The sequence below is a fragment of the Octopus sinensis genome, linkage group LG5, assembly GCF_006345805.1.
Source record: "Octopus sinensis linkage group LG5, ASM634580v1, whole genome shotgun sequence".
NCBI lineage: Eukaryota > Metazoa > Mollusca > Cephalopoda > Octopoda > Octopodidae > Octopus > Octopus sinensis.
The window spans coordinates 127676877-127698380 of record NC_043001.1 but is presented as its reverse complement, the minus strand read 5'-3'; the positions used below and the strand labels follow the sequence as shown (position 1 = coordinate 127698380).

At 37.7% G+C, this 21504-nt stretch overlaps 1 protein-coding gene across 1 annotated transcript in view; it reads right to left on the bottom strand.

The window, feature by feature from the left end:
• Positions 1–13455, bottom strand: part of LOC115211708 (Bardet-Biedl syndrome 2 protein-like) — a 62274-nt gene extending 48819 nt beyond the window's left edge. The window contains exons 1-3 of the mRNA XM_029780360.2: positions 13332–13455; positions 10627–10764; positions 7983–8201 (exon numbers count right to left, since the gene is read on the bottom strand). Coding sequence (XP_029636220.1) covers positions 7983–8201; positions 10627–10743 — 336 coding nt within the window. The 5' untranslated portion in view covers positions 10744–10764; positions 13332–13455. The remainder of the gene's footprint in view (positions 1–7982; positions 8202–10626; positions 10765–13331) is intronic.
• Between the last annotated feature and the right edge of the window lie 8049 nt (positions 13456–21504).

Sequence of the window (21504 nt, the reverse complement as noted above, 5' to 3'; positions counted from 1 at the left end):
AATACTCTCTCTCTCTCTCTCTCTTTTTCCATTCCTACAGACATACATCCATGTACCCCTTAGCCCATTCAAAAGCGCCATACAATTAGAAAGAGATATATCTAAAGAAATCAACAGGAACAACATATGACTCACTAGTACTGTCAGCATAAAAGGCAGAGTGGAAGAAGGAGGATATGAGTTGAAGCCTGTTTAATCCATTTAATCCATGCTTCCATTGAATAATAAAATACATGATCAATGATCAGAAGCTACAGTTCAAACATCAGGGTTGCTACAAAGGCCAATAAATGAGATAGACAGCTGGTTGTGAATATTAAGCTTTTTCTGCTCCTGGAGAATAATTCATCCCTTAATACGGATTAGGAAATAGTGACATTAGAATAAAAGCTAGAGAGGGAGAGAGAGAGACAAGACAAATTGGAGAAAGAAAACATGGAAGGTGAAAGATCCCTCTACTGTATATAACTTTCAAGAAGTTATACATATAGGCACAGGAGTGGCTGTGTGGTAAGTAGCTTGCTAACCAACCACATGGTTCCGGGTTCAGTCCTACTGCATGGCATCTTGGGCAAGTGTCTTCTGCTATAGCCCCGGGCCGACCAAATTCTTGTGAGTGGATTTGGTAGACGGAAACTGAAAGAAGCCTGTCGTATATATGTATATGTATATATATGTATGTGTTTGTGTTTGTCCCCCTAGCATTGCTTGACAACCGATGCTGGTGTGTTTACGTCCCTGTCACTTAGCGGTTCGGCAAAAGAGACCGATAGAATAAGTACTGGGCTTACAAAGAATAAGTGCCAGGGTCGATTTGCTCGACTAAAGGCGGTGCTCCAGCATGGCCGCAGTCAAATGACTGAAACAAGTAAAAGAGTAAAAGAGTATATGCAATGACTGTGATGAGAAGAAGGTGAGGGAAATAGAAAACTATGATATAGAAGGCACCTGGAATATTTCCAGTGAAGCAACACTCCAGTATAACATCGACCACAAAACTAGCCACCCAGTTCAATATCAACTAATAAAACAGCATTCAAATTCAATATCAACAAATGAAAAGGTACTCCAATACAATATTAGTTTTCAGTACAATATCAATCGATGAAGTTGCAGCCCACTTCAATATCATCAAATAAAGCAGCATTTCAATAAAATGATGACAAATGAAGTAGCAATCTATTTCAGTACCAACCAGTGTGAGTAAAGGCTTATGAGTTAGTACATTAACACAGCAGGTCAGAACATAGCAATATAAACACCGCTGCTCTAATGATCCGCAAACCAAGATCTGGTAACATTATAACCCAGTTGCACAGAGGAAACTAAGCAAAAAAACAAACAAATAAACAAAAAAACAAAAAGAAAATTACACATACACAGTAAAACAACACAAAAGCAAAACAATTATGGAGAGCTTATTAAATTAAGGGACTGCTGAATTTGAAGACAAACATTTTTACTAAACATCAAATAGATTAAATATTTAGAAAAACACATGAAATATTCTGTTATTGTATACTTATGCAATTTACCAATGAAATAAGGGAGTCTCAAATAGTTAATTGACATGATAGAAACAATAGTAAAATCTCCCTCAAATCACATACTCTCTTTTACTCTTTTACTTGTTTCAGTCATTTGACTGCGGCCATGCTGGAGCACCGCCTTTAGTCGAGCAAATCGACCCCGGGACTTATTCCTTGTAAGCCCAGTACTTATTCTATCGGTCTCTTTTGCCGAACCACTAAGTGACGGGGACGTAAACACACCAGCATCGGTTGTCAAGCAATGCTAGGGGGACAAACACACACATATATATATATACATATATACGACAGGCTTCTTTCAGTTTCCGTCTACCAAATTCACTCACAAGGCATTGGTCGGCCCGGGGCTATAGCAGAAGACACTTGCCCGAGATGCCACGCAGTGGGACTGAACCCGGAACCATGTGGTTGGTTAGTTAGCAAGCTACTTACCACACAGCCACTCCTGCGCCTACCGTTTTTTTTTAAAAAAGAAGTCACTGAAGATAAGGCAATCCTAGATGTCTGTGGCTGTCCTGCATGCGTTACTTATTTCCTCACTTTTGTGTATCTTAGGAATACAGTAGAATTGACTGGATTTACTTCTGAAAATAATATAATCATATTCCTTGTCGGTGAGCCCTTCTCTATATAGGTTTAACATAGATTTTAGGTTTCTCATTATTTTCTGTTGACTGTAGTGTTGGACCTATTCATAATAAGTTGTGTTTTCTAATATGGATAGTGTTAGAGTTATATAGTATACTGTGTCCATTAAGACAATTGCACTCCCTTTATCAGCCTCTTTGATTGTTATTGTTTGATCATCTTTTAATTTGTTCAGCTCAGCCTATTCCTTTTTTGCTGAAGTTTGGCTTGTGTTTTTGTTTGTGTATATGTTGATACACAGAAATGGTCAAGAGTTTTGCTTTTTCCTTTTGAAGGGGTGTAGTTACTTCTATTTCGGACTAACGATCCATCTTCGTTGTATTTGTTGTATAGCTCCTCAGTGAGTCATAATTTTCTACAGAATTCCACGACGCCTTCTTTCATTTCATTGTAGTTGGGGCATTGGTGGGTGGGTGGGTGTAAACTAGAGCTCTTCGGAGAGTATGTTCATTTGGTTTGCAGTTAGTTCTTTGTGAATTAGATTGATGATTTTTATCACTTTTGGTTCCTCCTGTCTGTCTGGTGCTATCTCGTGACTCTGTGTTTGCGTATTGAGTCTAAAAAAGGATTGAGGTGATTGGGACGGTAGCTGTTATATAGTTGTTCCTTGTTGTTGCAGGGTGCCTTGTTGTGATTTATGGTGCAAGCTTTTGGAAGGATATTGAAAGGTGTGTCCCTATATCCCACGTTTGGATGTGGTGTTTTAGGGGGCTGTCGTTGGTAATTATAACATGTGGTATGGGTTTGTTGTGCATGGTTGTTTAGTAGATTATTCGAATGAAAATTTCGTTGGTAACTCCTTATGGAGGGGAGGTTGCAATGTCTATCTTGCGGGTAGTGATTTTGCATTTCTCTGTTTGAAGATGAGGTACTCCCGATGTTGTTTCGCTGGTGGGTTACAAAGTTAGGGTTAGGTGTTATATTTTTTTTTGTAGGGGTGATGGTTCTGTTTTTTTAGATAGGTGTGAATCTGTGTGGGAGTGTTGTTTTGATTTTCTTATTTTCAGGAAAGTGTTGTTGGAAGCGTACTCTGTTTGAAAAACAGTTTCATAGTTTGAGAACCAAGTGGCGTTTTTTTCCCAGCATTGGAGGGATTTCAGTTCTTCTTTATCACAGTCCTCTTTCCATAGTTTGGAGATCTTCTCTAGGTCAGGGCCTTGGGTCATTTTGCTAATTTCTTGGTTCATCTCTTCTTCGAGGGATTTTATTTTATCTTCATTCATCTGAGCCCTCAATTTTATATACACACACATATATGTATATATATATATATACACACACACATACATACACAGTCTACTTTTAAAAGAAATGCATATATAAACATCATCATCCTCATCATCATTTAATGTTCGTTGACCATGCTGGCATAAGTTGAACAGCATATAGTAAATGGTAAGTATACACAAACACACACACACACACATATATGTTTTACATATATACAAGGGCTGGACAAAATAAAGGAAACACCTAGCATCATAGCATCATAATTTTGAAATATCTATAAAACCGTCAAAAGTTTGTTTATTTTTTATGTTTTTTGACTTATTATTTGTGTTGCATGATATGTTTTGCTAAAATTGCTGTTTCTTTCCAGATATCATCAGAATATGTAATTAAAATTCATTAAAATGACAGATCTATCAGACTTTCAAAGAGGTCAGATTGTTGGTGCTTGTATGGCAGGCGCTAGCATAATGAAAACAGCTGAAATGTTTGGTGTATCAAGAAGTACTGTCTTGAGAGTAATGACAGCCTTTGACAAAGAGGGAAAAACTTCTTTGTCAAAACAAAACTCTGGAAGAAAATGAAAACTTTCAGGTAGGGACCGTTGGACTCTTATGCGAATTGCTACAACAGATCACAAAAGTAAAGCTCCCAAAATTACTGCAGATCTTAATGACTACCTCGAGAATCCAGCTTCCACAAAAACTGTTTGCTGGGAGCTGCACATCAAATCAAACACATCAAATCTCCTCATCAAAACAAAACTTTCAGATAGGGACCTTCGGTCTCTTACGCAAATTGTTAGAAAGGATCACAAAAGTACAGCTCCCAAAATTACTGATCACTTCAAGAACCCAGTTTCCACAAAAATTGTTTGCCAGGAGCTATGCAAAGCTGGATTTCATGGGCAGGCTGCAATCAGAAAATCACTACTTTCAAAAACAAATATTGCAAAGCATTTAAAGTGGAGTAAAAATCTACAGAATTGGTCCCTAGAGCAGTGGAAGAATGTTATTTTCTCGGACAAGTCATCCTTTACCTTATTTCCGACCACCGACCAAGTATACGTGTGGAGACAACAAAAAGAAGCATTTGACCTAGACTGTCTTCTTCCAACTGTTAAACATGGAGGATCTGTGATGATCTGGAGGTGGGTGGGGTGGGGGTGGCTATATCTTGGAAATCTGCCAGCCCAATGGTTTCCCTTCATAGCAGAATTAATAGTCAAGACTATTTAAGCATTTTATCTGATCAAATTCATCCTATAGTTGCGGAACTGTTTCTGGAGGGAAATGCAATCTTTCAGGATGACAATGCATCAATTCACACAGCTAAATTTGTTACTGAATGGCATGAGGAACATTCTAGTGAAGTTGAACATCTTATCTGGCCACCACAGTTACCAGATATCAATATTATTGAACATTTATGGTGCATTTTAGAAACACAAGGAGTCAATATCATCCACCATCATCACTACAAGAACTGGAGACTGTTATAGCTGAAGAATGGACAAAAATTCCTTTGGAAACAATTCAAACTTTGTACGAGTCCATACCTCATAGAATTCAAGCTGTAATTACTGCCAAAGGCAGTCCTACCTCATATTAAAATAAATTTGTTTGAAATTTTAAGGTGTTTCCATTGTTTTGTCCAACCCCTGTATTTGTAAAACAGCTGGGTCTACTTTTAAAAGAAATGCAAATATAAAAATCTTCATCATCATTTAATGTCTGTTGTCCTTGTTGGCATGGGTTGAACAGCATATAGTAAATGATATATATAATTATATTACTAAAGATTTACATATGTTACAAAGAAAAATGAGACAGTAATTAAACAGAAGTAAACTTATTTAAATTTTTCTTTCTCTTTGACTATATATATATAAAAAAGGAAAGGAACAAAAGTAAACAAAACTAAAAATAAGATTGAAAAAAAGGGAAAATTAGCTGATTGTTTTAATTTGGATTAATGCAATAAAAGATAGTGACAGCTGTTCACAGAAGTGTCCTATAAGCAAACTGCAGTTCATACAGTTTAACTAAAGTTGCATTGATTTTATTGTTGACATAAACAAAGATTGATTTTCAATGGATCAATAACTCAAACATTGTTGTCAAGATCTACAATAACCTGGTTCAAGCATTTTATTTATATTTATCCTGTTGTGAAGGTGAATGGTTTTGTTGTTGGGGTGTTGGACTCAAGGTCATAAGATTGTGGGCTTGGTTCTGGGACTGGGTGGCACGTTGTGCCTTTACTCAAGGTGCATCATTTTGTGTTGCTTTAGCCTACTGAGTTGTAAATGAATACCAGCTAGCAATGGCTAAGCATTATCATCATCATCATTGTCGTTTAACATCTGCTTTCCATACTAGCATGGGTTGGATGGTTTGACTGAGGCCTGGCAAGCCAGAAGACTGCACCGGGCTCCAATCCAATCTGGCAAAGTTTCTACAGCTTGATGCCCTTCTTAATGCCAACCATTCAAAGAGTGTAGTGGGTGCTTTTTATGTGCCACAGGCATGAGGGCCAGTCCGGCGGTACTGGCATTGACCATGCTCGAATGGTGCTTTTTACGTGCTACTTAAACGATGATGATGATGATGATGGGCTTACCTACAAATATTTCCTTTACATTAGGTGCACAGCAAAAAGAAATTCTTATGATATATCTATTAAATATTTTTCTATACATTTGGGGATAGCGTTTATCTACTAACTGAAGAAAGATCTTACCTATACAGGTTTTCACATTCAGAGAGAAGTGAGGTGTAAACCACAAACATTTTTGGTCGCATTTTTTCTTGATAGATAATATAATTAATTTTACTCTTAAATCCTGTGGTACCAGGGCCTCATTGAAGTCAGGGTTGTGACATTCAGAATCTCTCTTCTCAAAGACAGGTATGAAGTTCATTTGCTGACTCCCTTAATCAGGTTCCTGAACATTATTGCTGAATGACATGCTGTATCATGTCAGACACTTGTTTGGTTTCCTAAAGAGCTTATAAGTTCCAGTTTATAAGTTTTGGGTCATATCGAGGAAATCAACCACCATCAAGCTGATTTCTATTCTGACTTTGAGTCCAAGACAATTCAAAGTATGGGTTATGTCTTTCTTACACTTATCAAATATGTAGTCATTTGCCCTTCTCAGTATTGTCAAAGCATCATCTTTGCAGAGGGCAAAGAAAGCAACATAGATTATAATATCAAGTGGACAGTACTTGATATTACTTCAATAGCATCAGGCGGTGTAAGCAACCAATGCCTGCTAGAGAAAAGACTTTAAAAAAACTTTGTTCATCCTATACAAAAATGAAATTTTCTTATCTTGCCCACATGAAACAAAATAAATGCTTGGATACAGGCAAATTGCACCATGATTATAAACATGAGTTTCCAGCACCTGGTTTGCACCCCCCCATACACACGTCCACAAATGATTTTAAAATTGAACACTCATCCCATCCCAATTTTCTGCTCCCTCCCCCTGCACACACCAACTCCATGCTATCCACACTTATGCCCTAACCCCACTCTGCAGAATACACTTCAACCCATGTGCAAAGGGCATAATGTTAGATGAATTTTACCCATGAAATTCTCCTATGGCTATTTTGGCTCCAGTTTTTCACAACAACCACAAATTAGATGTGACACTGCCTGACCTCCAGTAGCTGAGAGCTGTCACCATACTCTGGATGCAAACCCTCCTGATGGGTACCAGGATAGGTTCTCCATGAACTCTCATGTGCAAAGCCAAATGGGTCAATTAGTTGAAATGCACTTATAATATTCTATTGTATAAGTATTTATATACTTACTCTGTTGACAAATATACAACACTTATATATTCTTGTCTGGTTAGATAGATGCATGCATGTGTGTATGTATGAAAGAAAATTTATTTTAGATGCATATAGGTGCAGGAGTGGCTGTGTGGTAAGTAGCTTGCTAACCAACCACATGGTTCCGGGTTCAGTCCCACTACGTGGCATCTTGGGCAAGTGTCTTCTGCTATAGCCCCGGGCCGACCAATGCCTTGTGAGTGGATTTGGTAGACAGAAACTGAAAGAAGCCTGTCATATATATGTATATATATATATATATATATATATGTATGTGTGTTTGTTTTGTGTGTCTGTGTTTGTCCCTCTAGCACTGCTTGACAACCGATGCTGGTGTGTTTATGTCCCCGTTACTTAGCGGTTCGGCAACAGAGACTGATAGAATAAGTACTGGGCTTACAAAAAGAATAAGTCCCAGGGTCGAGTTGCTCGATTAAAGGCGGTGCTCCAGCATGGCCGCAGTCAAATGACTGAAACAGGTGAAAGAGTAAAAGAGAGAGCTGTCTATTAATTTTTCAAGGTTTTTTGGTGAGGGTCCAAGTTTCAACACCATATAACAAAACTGACTCTAATATGGAGACAAACAACATAATTTTCAATTTTTGTGCCATCTTAGGATTCCAGATTTTACAATAAAAAAGAATGCACAATAAAGCAAATTTCATATGAAAATAACGACAAATTAATTACAACTTACTTCTCGGTAGAAAAGGTCAGTGTTTCTGAAAACATCATAAGCCAATAGATTATTCTCAGTTCCTATCATCAATACATCATAATCCAGTGATGGATTCAGGTGGCCAGCACACAGTGAAAAAATTTTCTGGTTAATGTTCAGTAGAGAGACTTCACCACCAGGGTTTGGACTTCCGTACTTTGATACATCAGGCACTTTGTGTGGAGTATGAATGAAAACCTGGAAAGCAAAAAACAAAAAATAAAAGTAATTTTCTTAACATCTAAGCAAAAAGTAAAAATATTCACATTTGGTATCAGGACAATAAGTGCTAGCTTGTTAGTCTTTTACTGTTTTCAGTCAATTTATATTCTTCACTTTATGTTTCTTTCTTTTTTTTTTTTTCATTTTTATTTGTTTCAGTCATTGGACTGTGGTTGTGCTGGGACACCATCTTGAAAGATTTCAGTCAAACAGATCTGTTTCTTTTACTAAACTGTTATGTTACAGGGTCCATAAACAAACCAACACCAGTTGTCAAGCAGTGGAAGTGAGTGACAAACACAGAAACAAAGGCACACATACATACATATATATATATATACATACATATATATATATATATATATATATATATATATATATATATATATATATATATATATATATATATATATATATATATATGGTGGACTCTCACTGATAACAATGTATGAGCATTCAATTCAGCTTTTGCTAAATGATCTGCACAAATGGTTTGTTTATAGTGATCAAATGTCTGTGCTGCACATTAACTTGCTCTCTCCATCAAATTGACATTGTATGAACAGGTGCACTGTGTATCATGCATCAGGTGTTGAAGTGATCACAGGACAATGTGAGATGAAGTGTTTTACTCAAGAACACAATGCACCACCCAGTCTAGGAATTGAAATCACGATTGCTAGATTGCGAGTGCAACATCTTAACCACTAAGCCATGGGCCCTTACACACACACACACAATGGACCTCAACAGTTCTGTCTACCATATTCACTCGAAAAGGCATTGGCCATTCAGGAGCTATAGTAGAAGATACTTGTCTAAGGTGCCATGCAGTGAGATTGAACCTGGAATCATATAATTTCAAAGTGAGCTTCCAAACCGCACAGCCATGCCTGGCAAGAAAGAATAACATGGATCGGAAGTGAACTGTGGACCCAATCAAAATACTTGCAACAGAGTGAATGCTACTAAAGGACCCCAAGGGATGAAGTGGTGGTGTTAATTTGGAAACTATGAAGTGTGTTTAATTAAGAGTCTTGGTTAGCCAGTCTGATAGGATAATTATAATGCAAATGTTCCCAAAAGTCACAGAAACTTTTAAGAAGTGGTTTTATATTATAGATGTAACTGTGGCTGTGTGGTAAGATTCTTGCTTCTCAGTCACATAGTTCGGGATTCAGTCCTACTGCATGGCACCTTGGGTAAGCGTTTTCTCCTATACCCTTGGGCTGATCAAGCCTTGTGAGTGGATTTGGTAGACAGAAACTGGAAGAAGCCCCTCATGTGTGTGTGTGTGTGTGTGCATCTTTGTGTCTGTGTTTGTTCCCCACCCCTGCTTGACAACCGGTGTTGGTGTGTTTATGTTTCTGTAACTAAGCACTTTGGTAAAAGAGACTGAAAGAATAAACATCAGGGCTTTAAAAAAAAAAGTACTGGGGTTGATTCATTCAACTACAAATTCCTCAACGTGGTGTCCCACCATGGCCAGTCTAATGATAAAAACACATAAAAAACCAAAAAAAAACCCACAAACATTTATATTACAGTCGTTATTTTAAAGCTACTTTAAGAACAATAATGGAACATTTACTGATGAGGTGACTCAATAATAGTTTCAAATTTTGGCACAAGGCCAGAAGTTTTGGGGGAAGGTGTAAATTGATTACTTTGACCTCAGTATTTAACTGGTACTTATTTTATCAACCCTGAAAGGATGAAAGACAAAGTTAATCTTGATAGAATTTTGAATTCAGAATGTAAAGACAGATGAAATTCCACTAAGCATTTTGCTTGGCATGCTAATGACTCTACCAGCTTGCTGCCTTGAGGTGACTCAATAATAAAAGAGTTAAATTTATTGTGAAGTGCATGGTGGAATAAGTTGTTATGCAAAACTTGAAGTCCCATTCAATATAAACTTCATAATGAGTTGGAAATATGATCCTTTATAAACAATATGTTTATAATAATAATAATAATAATAATAATAATAATAATAATGAAATTATTGTATACAGTGCTTAGGTGCACCACAACTTGTCAAAAAGTGCGTATAAAGTATATACAGTAATGTACAAATGTCTGGAAAGTGAACAGTGTATGAGTCAGATACATGCTTGTGTGTGTATGGAGGGGAGAAAATCAGGTGTAGTGTTGGCGAATCTCAGAAAGCATGGAAGTTTTGAAGGATGCAGTGCTCCGACAACTAACAACTGATGCCGGCAGTTTGTTCTATACCTCAGCAACTCTTAGCATGAAAAAATGTTTCCGAAAGTCATGGGAGCTGTGCTGTTTTCTGACTTTGTAAACATGTCCACGGGTGTTAGACAGATGGAGTTTGAAAAGGTGCTCAGAGTTATTGTTTGTAAGATGGTTAATAATTTTATGGGTGTCTAGTTACCTTTCCTCCACTTGTGGCACAAGTTAATGCTGGGTAGTTTCCAAAGTAATTGCCAATAGTTACCAGACGAGGCCGGATCTTTAGGTTCAACTTCAGAGAGAATACCGGAACCAACATTTTGTGACACAAATATTGGATCTGTGAATAAATGATATAAATGATTAATATCTTTTCCAAGGATATTTAATAGGAAAACATCACCACTACCACTACCACCACCATCATCAGGAGCATAATCTGCAACACAGCGTATCTTTACTTGTCTGCACCTTGTATCACCTCATCTGTGAAGACTGATATTCTCAGGTATCAACACTTCTTTCCATGGGAAACCACTCTTTTGCCAAATCTCCCACACTGCCAAAACATTAGAGCTTGCAATGTCTACAGTGGTAACAATGGAGAGAAAATTAAGCCAAGTGCTCATAAAGCTACTCCCTTAATTGACTGGGTCTTACTTTTTCAAAGCTCTAATGTGATTATTAAAATGGAAAGGCTCTTGGGTGTATGAACTGCGGTTCATATCCAAGATAACGTACTGATAAGCATAAAGATAATTAAAAAAAGTCAAAAGTTGGTATGTTGACTTGCAGAAAAAGGAAAGTGAAACTTCTAAAGAAACCTTTTCTGGCTAGTAAAGGCTGGTTTGAAAGGTTTAAGAAGTGCTTGAATTTGCACAACATAAAAATAACAAGTGAAGCTGTCAGTGCTAATACAGAGACTGCTAATAACTATTCTAGGGTAGTTGAATAAAAAAAAAAAGGGCTACATACCAGAGCAAGAATCTTTTCTAGGCACAAAGCCCCAAATTTTGGGGTGGAGGTAGACAGTCGATTAGATCGACCCCAATATGCAACTGGTACTTAATTTATCAATCCTGAAAGGATGAAAGGAAAAGTCGACCTCGGTGGAATTTGTACTCAGAACATAAAGACAGATGAAATACCGCTAAGCATTTCCCTGGCATGCTAATGTTTCTGCCAGCTTGCCGCCCCTATACCAGAGCAAGAACACAATGTTGATGAAATTGTACTTTTCTGGAAGCACATGCCTACTAGAACATTTATTTCTAGAAAAGTCGACACTAGGAATTTAAGCTTCCTAAAATTATCTGACACTTTTGGGAGGAAATGTAACAGGTGATATGAAATTAAAGCCCTGAAAATCCAAGGGCCTTCAAGGGCTACACAAAGTTTAATTTACCTTTGTTTTGGGATTCAAATAAGAACACATGGATGACTAAGAGCCTTCTCAAAGAGTGGTTTACAGGCATAATATTTCCAACAAATCACAGCTCATTTTAGACAATGCCTCAACCCATCCAGTGAACTTAAAGATGAGCTTTCTGATAATGTGAAAGTAGAATATATCTTCAAAAATACTTCTTTATTCTAGCAATGTATCAAGATGTGATAACTAACATCAAAATGTATTATCTGAGAAGAGCTTTCAAACAACTCATGAAGCTAATTGACATGAAGGATAGATCTACAGTTAGAGACTTCTGCAAGAAGTTCAACAAAATGTATGCTGTGGATAACACAATTATGTTATGAAATAAAATAAAATCTTCAACTTTGAATGGTGCTTGGAAAACTTCATTGCAAGACTGTATCTGTGATCTTACAAGTTTTCTACAAGCAGAAAGCCTACATCGAATTCAGAAAAATCTGATGACCCTTACAAATGATGTAGTGGTTGAAAAAATAAAAAAAAGTGGATGGCATGACAAAGTTACACGTGATTGAATTAGAAGAGGTGTTTACAATAAGTTGTATATCAACAACAAATTCGGATAAGTTTTTTCCTTTAGGTGATAGAAGACAGTATCCTTCATTTTCTCAGTAACTTTCATTCCACCACCACTACCACCATCAATCAGCTGTCAACATCTTTTGATGTAAAATTGTATCCTATTACGATTCTTATTTATCCCAAAAGTATTTCTTGAAATGTTTTTATGTTAACATATTGTACAGTGTATATTAAAAGATTGTGTTTTCATGCAAATAAAAAGTGATCGTGTAGTTTACTTTTTATTTTGTTTTTTTTTTAAAAACTGTATGTCGTAAAGCGTTATCACTTTACAACTTGAAAATCAATAGGAAATTAATTTTGAATTACGGAATCTTGTGCTACAAGTTTTCCAGGAGCGCATTTCTCACGTAAAGCTGGGTTCGTTAGCATTTGGGGAAATAACGAGTAAATTTTCGTGAAAAAGGAATCTACTTTTCCTAGCTGCATGGAAGTTTTTTCAGTATATGTATGTGTGTGTGTAAGTGTAAGAGAGAGAGAGAGAGAGAGAGAGAGAGAGAGAGAGAGAGAGAGAGAGAGAGAGAGAGAGAGAGAATTAGGGGTGAGATTTCCTAAGCATCGTATCCCTTCCAAAACATTATTCCAGAACCAATGACGAAACCTCTACGTGATCAGTCGAACTTCAAGTCCCTCCAAAATCACACTTTAACATGTTTGAAAAGGAAAACCATATTGTGTAATATAGTTGTTTATACACTAAGTCTATACAAAAAAAAAAGAAAAAGAGAGACGGAATAGTCACAAGTGGAACGCCTTTGATCATAGGTCAGTTCGGTCAAGGCTGGTTTAGGCTCAACAACAACAACAACAGTAATAGTCAATGCGGGTAAAAAGTTCAAATATGACTATGATAGAGTAAAATGATTTCGATATTATAAAATATACGTCACCTGATTGCTATTTTGTGCAATTACATTCCGGTATCATTAAATTATTTTGTGTACTAAAAGCACGTTGACATTTCTTTACAGCAACAAACGACGCGTTGTTAGCCAAGCTAAACTCATCGCTAACCAGCCACGGAGCGAATACAATTTAACGATTTAATTGGTCAAAAATCAAAATATTACTTCGGCATTTGATTTCTGCAAAATAAACCCGTTTTCCTCCTTTTTACATTTAAATATAATTTTTGTAGTAAAACTGAGGATATTTTATTTGCAATAATTCAATGAAAAGAATATAATTTACAAAAGTAAACACTAAGAACATTCAGAAGTAAAAAAGAAACAAACAAAAAAAGGAAATCGGTAAATATATATTCAAAATAGAAACACATTCATTTAATTATTCAGGAGGCCAAGGAAAAGTTGTTCTTCTAAAATATTTTTTATATAAACACGTCCGAAAGCACTCACGGTGTTACCGCAGGCGATCGCCAGGCAGAGGCGCTGATATCTTTATATTATAGACTAGCAGTATCGCCCGGCGTTGCTCGAGTTTGTAAGGGAAATAACTATATAAGCATTTTTAGAGAGTTATAGCCAAAAAATGCATTAAAAATGGGAAAAAAATTATGGTAAATTTTTTTTTTAATCGTTGACTCATCGTAGACATTTTTAGAGAGTTACTTCCCTTATATAATAGCGAAAAAATGCATTAAAATGGAAAAAAATGATGGTAATTTTTTTTTTAAATCGTAGACTCATCACAGACGCGCGCTAATACCCAGAAGGGCTCAATATGAATCACGACTATAAGATACCCGGTTTTGGTTAAACTGCACCGCAAAATGTGGGAGTAGTTAGGAATCTAAATCGTAGGAGACAGACACACAACTCCTCTTTTATATATAAAGATGTTTGGTGTTTAATTACATATTTTGCAGTTTACTCGCTTCTTCCTCCCAGCGGTAAAACCAAAATTAATCTCAAATTTCATCTTCCTTTTTATCTTTTACTTGTTTCATTCATTGGACTGTTACTATGCAGGGGTACCACTTTGAAGGGTTTAGCTGAACGAATCTATCCCAGTACTTATTTTTTAAATTCTGGTATTCTGTCGCCTATTTATGCTGAACTACTGTTACAGGAACGGAAACAAACCAGCACCGGTTGTCAAGGGGTGGTGGGAAATACATACATACATGCATACATACATCATACATACATACATACATACGTACGTACATACATACATACATACATACATACATACATACATACATACATATACATACATACCCTGTTATTGTTGAAATTCCAACGAAGGAGCCTTGGATCTAGGTTAGAAACCGGTTCTTTCTCTATTGGCAAGAAATCTTGAAATACACTGAATAATGATTAACATAGATAGATAGATAGATAGACAGATAGATAGATATGCTACAAATGATAACAATATATGGGACTATGAAAATCTGCAAGGCCTTAAGATTTAAAGGATGATGGGTAAAAGAAGATACTTTCTTTCACAACCTTTCTACCAAGTAGGTGGCTAGTCAAAATTAAAACGAAAAAAAAGATTACGTACGTACACACGTACATACATACATGCATACGTACGCACGCACGTACGTACGCAAGTACGCACGCACATACATACATACATGCATACAATCGACGGGCTTCTTTCTGTTTCCACCTTTCAAATTCACTCACAGGGTTTTGTCGACCCAGGGCCATACTGGAAGATACTTGCCCAAAGTACCGCACAGTGGGATTAAACCCAAGACCACATAATTTGGAGGAAAACATCTTCAAAACTCTTTTTCAATATATACGCTTTTTTGTTGACTGGTCGAATAAACTCGATTTGTCTGTACTTCTTTGTCGACGAATTGTCAGATTGCTTGTTAAGATGACAGTTACCGCTAAGTTAAACAATTGAGGAAGTTCGCTAGAGACAGCAGATGAATTTATAGGAATGAGGAAGAGAGACTTTGAGATAATGTCGCAGAAGCAGAAGGGTTAATCACCTAAATCGTCTCCAGTTCATGCCTTGTACTTTATGTTATTGTATCTGGCAAATTAAAAGGCAAAGGTAACCTCTGTGGGATTTGAACACAGAAATTAGAGGAATACCACCAGGTATTTTGACCGACACTCGAGTAATTAAGTCAATCCACCGCCTTAATGTGGAAGAAATAATGAAACGTTGATACTGCCTTTTAGAAAGAAATTAAAGTATCGAGTGTAGGCGGTTCTGACATTCGGTATTTTAAGTTTAAATCCTGCTGAACTCAGCTTTGTCTTTCATTACTTTCAGAACTGTAAAAATATCAGACAGGATTCATTGCGGTATTGTTCCTGCCCTTTATGTCTTGAGTTCGAATCCTGCCGCTGCCTTCTTGGGTGATAGACAATACGGCCTTCGATTTAACACCACCATATGACACCTTGGATTCCTTTAGCGGAGGCCCACTCTGTTGCAAGTATGCAAGTTGCAAAGCAGCTTCTGTTTGAAGCTATCTACCTCCATCTCTCCCTTTTGAGTATCTCTAAAGGACCGAGAACATAGTAGAGTAGAGTAGAGAGAGAAAGAGCACTGGGATCTTTTCGGTTTGAACGGCAGTTTTTAAAAATAATTTCCACGTAACTAAACACTTTTAAACTTCGTATACTGGTAGAATGTGTTTATAAAACATCTTTTTCTCTTGGCTTTATTGAGAAAATTCTATAGTTTGTAAGATATTTATGTTGTTTTTCTTCAATTTCTGCAATTTCAACCAATCACTGACGTCTATTGAGGTGAAAACATTATGTGCCCTTATAAATATGTCCCTCGTTTAAGAAACAGATTGGGTTTATTTACATTTCTGAAGAAAAAAAGATACCCTTCCCCCCACCCAACCCTAACCCTAAAACAGATTGAAATGCAATAGATCGATACTAGGATTATAATTATGGGTGACAATTTCATATGACACCGCGAGAAAAAACTGCCGTTCAAACCGAAAAGATCAGACCACTGTGCAACTGAACTGTTTAATGGAGTATAGAGGGTAAGGAAATCGTGACTTAGACAGAAATAAGACTTGGGATTTGCACGTTAGTGAGAAGCGGTGGGTACAAAGTATTACGTTTCTGCGATTAATAATAATAATAATAATAATTGTGTACAGTGATCAGGTGCACTACAACTCATCTAAAGTGTATATATAATCAGGTGTAGTTTCGGCGGATTTCGGAAAGCATGAGGGCCTTAAAGGATGCAGTGTCATGGCAGTCAACAACTGACGCAGGCAGTTTATTCCATGCTTCAGCAACTCTGAGCGTGAAAAAATGTTTCCGAAAGTCATGGGAGCTGTGTTGTTTTCTGACTTTGTAGGCATGTCCACATGGAGATCAAAAAGGTGTTCAGTGTTGTTGTTGGTGAGGTGGTTTATAACTTTATGGGTGTTTACCAAGTCCGTCGCCAGACGCCGGAGCTTCAGTGAATTCATGCCCAGGGAAACAAGGCGCTCAGAATATGGTAGGTTTCTGATGGAGGGTATGCGTTTTGTTGCACGTAGGAATACGGTGATGCGAGACAAACCAACGGAGTAACCTCAAAGCCAATCTCCCTCAATATCACACCTTATCTTAAAGACGTTGGGAAATTTTAGATAGAGTGTATGTGAAAATATGATGGGATATTACATCAAGAATGCTTTTGATTATTAGTCAGTTCGAGCTGGCAGAAACGTTAGCACGCCGGGCGAAATGCGTAGCCGTATTTCGTCTGCCGTTACGTTCTGAGTTCAAATTCCGCCGAGGTCGACTTTGCCTTTCATACTTTTGGGGTCGATTAAATAAGTACCAGTTAAGCACTGTGGTCGATTAAATAAGTACCAGTTACACACTGGGGTCGATTAAATAAGTACCAGTTACACACTGGGGTCGATTAAATAAGTACCAGTTAAACACTGGGGTCGATTAAATAAGTACCAGTTACACACTGGGGTCGATTAAATAAGTACCAGTTACACACTGGGGTCGATTAAATAAGTACCAGTTACACACTGGAGTCGATTAAACAAGTATCAGTTACACACTGGATCGATTAAATAAGTACCAGTTACACACTGGTTCGATTAAATAAGTACCAGTTACACACTGGAGTCGATTAAACAAGTACCAGTTACGCACTGGGGTCGATGTAATCGACTTAATCCCTTTGCCTGTCCTTGTTTGTCCTCTCTGTGTTTAGACACTTGTGGGTAGTAAAGAAATAGATTATTAGTCAGTTCGACGAGGGCTCGGAAGAAATTTATCTTGAAAGAATGTATTCCTTAGAAGAAAAAAAATCAGTAAAATTAAAATCCTTTCTTCTATAGGCACAAGGCCTGAGTGGAATTAGTATTTCTTTACTACCCACAAGGGGCTAAACACAGAGGGGACAAACAAACGGATTAAGTGGATTACATCGACCCCAGTGCATAACTGGTACTTAATTTATCGACCCCGAAAGGATGAAAGGAAAAGTCGACCTTGGCGGAATTTGAACCTAGAACGTAACGGCAGACGAAATACGGCTACGCATTTCGCCCGGCATGCAAACGATTCTGCCAGCTCGCCGCCAGTGGAATTAGGAATATATTTCTTTACTACCCACAAGGGGCTAAACACAGAGGGGACAAACAAGGACAGACGAACGGATTAAGTCGATTATATCGATCCCAGTGCGTAACTGGTACTTAATTTATCGACCCCGAAAGGATGAAAGGCAAAGTCGACCTCGGCGGAATTTGAACCCAGAACGTAACGGCAGACGAAATACGGCTACGCATTTCGCCCGGCGTGCTAACGATTCTACCAGCTCGCCGCCTTGCCAACCCAGCAACACCTTAACTTAATGTAAGGGAGATAAACTGGCCTATAATGTGTTATGTCCCTTGACACATAATTCGCTTTCGTTATAAATAATTGTTACCCGTTTAAATACTTGTTGATTAGCTTCAGGTCAATGCCCGATTGAGCCGGTAAATGATCAAAGGTGTTCTAACTATGACGATATCGTTGTTTTAGAAACATCTAGGACTTCATTATCAAATGCGACCACGTAGAAGCTTCCTCGTTGGCTCGATACACGCTGTGTATTACTCACCAGCCACTCCTAAGTAAAAAAAACGACGCAAACACGTTCCATACATTAAAAGAGAAGACAGGAAGGAAACTTTTATGTAGTTGATTTATCTGCTACAAAACAGTTGTATGTCTCAATAGGGACATTCCAATTTCTCGCGAGTTCACAAACCCAGAAATTGTAAAATTAAATAAATGAAAATAGTCAGTCTTGTCTGTCTGTAGGTATGTGGCGAGCTGGCAGAAACACCGGGCGAAATACGTTCTGAGTTCAAATTCCGCCAAGGTCGACTTTGCCTTTCATCCTTTCGGGGTCGATAAATTAAGTACCTGTTTCTTTATTACCCACAAAGGGCTAAACACAGAGGGAACAAACAAGGACAGACGAACGGATTAAGTCGATTATATCGATCCCAGTGCGTAACTGGTACTTAATTTATCGACCCCGAAAGGATGAAAGGCAAAGTCGACCTCGGCGGAATTTGAACTCACAACGTAACGGCAGACGAAATACCGCTAAGCATTTCGACTAACGTGCTAACGATTCTGCCAGCTCGCCGCCTTCATAAATTAAGTACCAGTTATGCACTGGTTCGATGTAATCGACTTAATCCGTTTGTCTGTCCCCTCTGTGTTTAGCCCCTTGTTGGTAGTAAAGAAACAGGTACGTATAAAGGGCGGCGAGCTGGCAGAAAAAGGCGGTGAGCTAGTAGAAACGACAGCACGCCGGCGAAATGCTTAGCGGTATTTTGTCTGCCGCTACGTTCTGAGTTCAAATTCCGCCGAGGTCGACTTTGCCTTTCGGGGTCGATAAATTAAGGACCAGTTACGCACTGGGGTCGATGTAATCGACTTAATACCTATGTCTGTCCTTGTTTGTCCCCTCTGTGTTTAGCCCCTTGGGGGTAATAAAGAAATAGGTATTTCGTCTGCCGTTACGTTCTGAGTTCAATTTCCGTCGAGGTCGACTTTGCCTTTCATCCTTTCGGGGTCGATAAATTAAGGACCAGTTACGCACTGGGGTCGATATAATCGACTTAATCCGCTTGTCTGTCCTTGCTTGTCCCCTCTGTGTTTAGTCCCTTGTGGGTAGTAAAGAAATAGGTATGTATGTATAACTGTATGTATGCGGTTGAGTGCAACTTAGTCACCTAACAGTTTCTTTTGCTTTACTGCTATTTCACTCGTTGTTTTGTTCACCTGTCAATCACTTAACTCACCACACAATGCAGCTTGTGTAGCTAAGGACGGTGGTGGATGTTTCCTGTTCACCATCCATTTCTCCTAGTGTTATTAGGAATGCCACTGCAACTGTCTGACTCTCTCCCCAACACTCTAACATTACTCCAATTCTCTCTCTCTCTCTTTCTCTCTCTGTTATTTTAAAGATGGTTTCTTTTGTTGCTTATACAAATGAACACACAAAATATATAATACATATTTCTTTACTACCCACAAGGGGCTAAACACAGAGGGGACGAACAAGGACAGACAAAGGGATTAAGTCGATTATATCGACCCCAGTGCATAACTGGTACTTATTTAATCGACCCTGAAAGGATGAAAGGCAAAGTCGACCTAGGCGGAATTTGAACTCAGAATGTAGCGGCAGACGAAATACGGTTACGCATTTCGCCTGGCGTGCTAACGTTTCTGCCAGCTCGCCTCCTTATAATACAATGGTATACATGTATCTTTAGTAAAACCAGGGAAATATTCCTCATAAAAACACTATGTAAATTGGTTAGTGTTAAGAAGGTATCCACTCACAGAAATCAAACCAAAAGTAGAACCTACAAGTGAGATGTGGTCCTCTCACTTATTCAAAGCTACAATGACTTGTCCAGCTGATACCAACTTGGAAAGAGGATGCAAAATGATGATGATGATGATGATAAAATTTTTTATACAAGTTTTTTTTTTCTATGAAATAAATGTTTATGTTCAAGATTCTTATATTCTGTTGCCAAAAGCCATATTTATACAGTCAGCAAATTAAGAAAAGACAAAATAAAAGTTGGTGTCTGTTTCCACGAGATAATCAGGAACACAGGATTTTTGTTTTCAAATTATGATTCGTTTGAATAATGAGTTCCAGGATGTGTGTGTGTGTGAGTGAGTGCGTGTGTGCATAGGCATACACAGTATCTATCTATCTATCTATCTATCTATCTATCTATCTATCTATCTATCTATCTATCTATCTATCTATCTACTTAACTCTCTCTCTCTCTCTCTCTCTCTCTCTATATATATATATATATATATATATATATGTATGTATGTAGGCATGGTTGTGTAGTTAAATTGCATGCTTCCTGATCATGTGGGGTTGAGTTCAGTCCCACCGTTCAACATCTTGGACAAGTGTCTTCTAAGTCTTGAGATTGGATTTGGTAGACAGAAACTGAAAATGTGTTGTATATATGTATATACATAAATACATACATACACCTATACACACACACATACAGATATGTATATATACGCACACATGCACATGCATGCACACACACACACTCTCTCTCTTTCTCTCACACACACGAGTGTGTGTGTAGAGGCTGTAGAAAGTTTCTGAGAGAGTAGAAGGCAATTAGAAAGGTTAAAACACTATGTATATGTCACCATATTGGCAAAGAACAATAATGACAATAGCTTCGATACAAATGAAGAGTTGCAAGAAAGAAACCAATGATTTCAAAACTCACGAAGACCTGAGAGTTGAATTGGATCAAAGAGTTTTGCAAAATGGAAGATAAACTTTGATTGTTAATAGTATGGTCTGAAAAAACAAATTCAGTTAATTTTCTAATCTAAGGCTGATGGTTTGCAAGGAACAGAGCATAGAGGAGTAAAAATTATGGTATTTGTGAGTGGGTGGAGTCAGTTTGGGTGACAGACAAATCAAAGTTAATTTTTGTTGAAAATCATTTGAGTGGTCCAAAATATTGTCACATCGTCGTCGTCATCGTCATCATCGTCATCATCATCATTTAATGTCTGTTTTCCATGCTGGCACGGTTTGACAGAAGCTGACCAGCTGAAGGGCTGTTTTGGT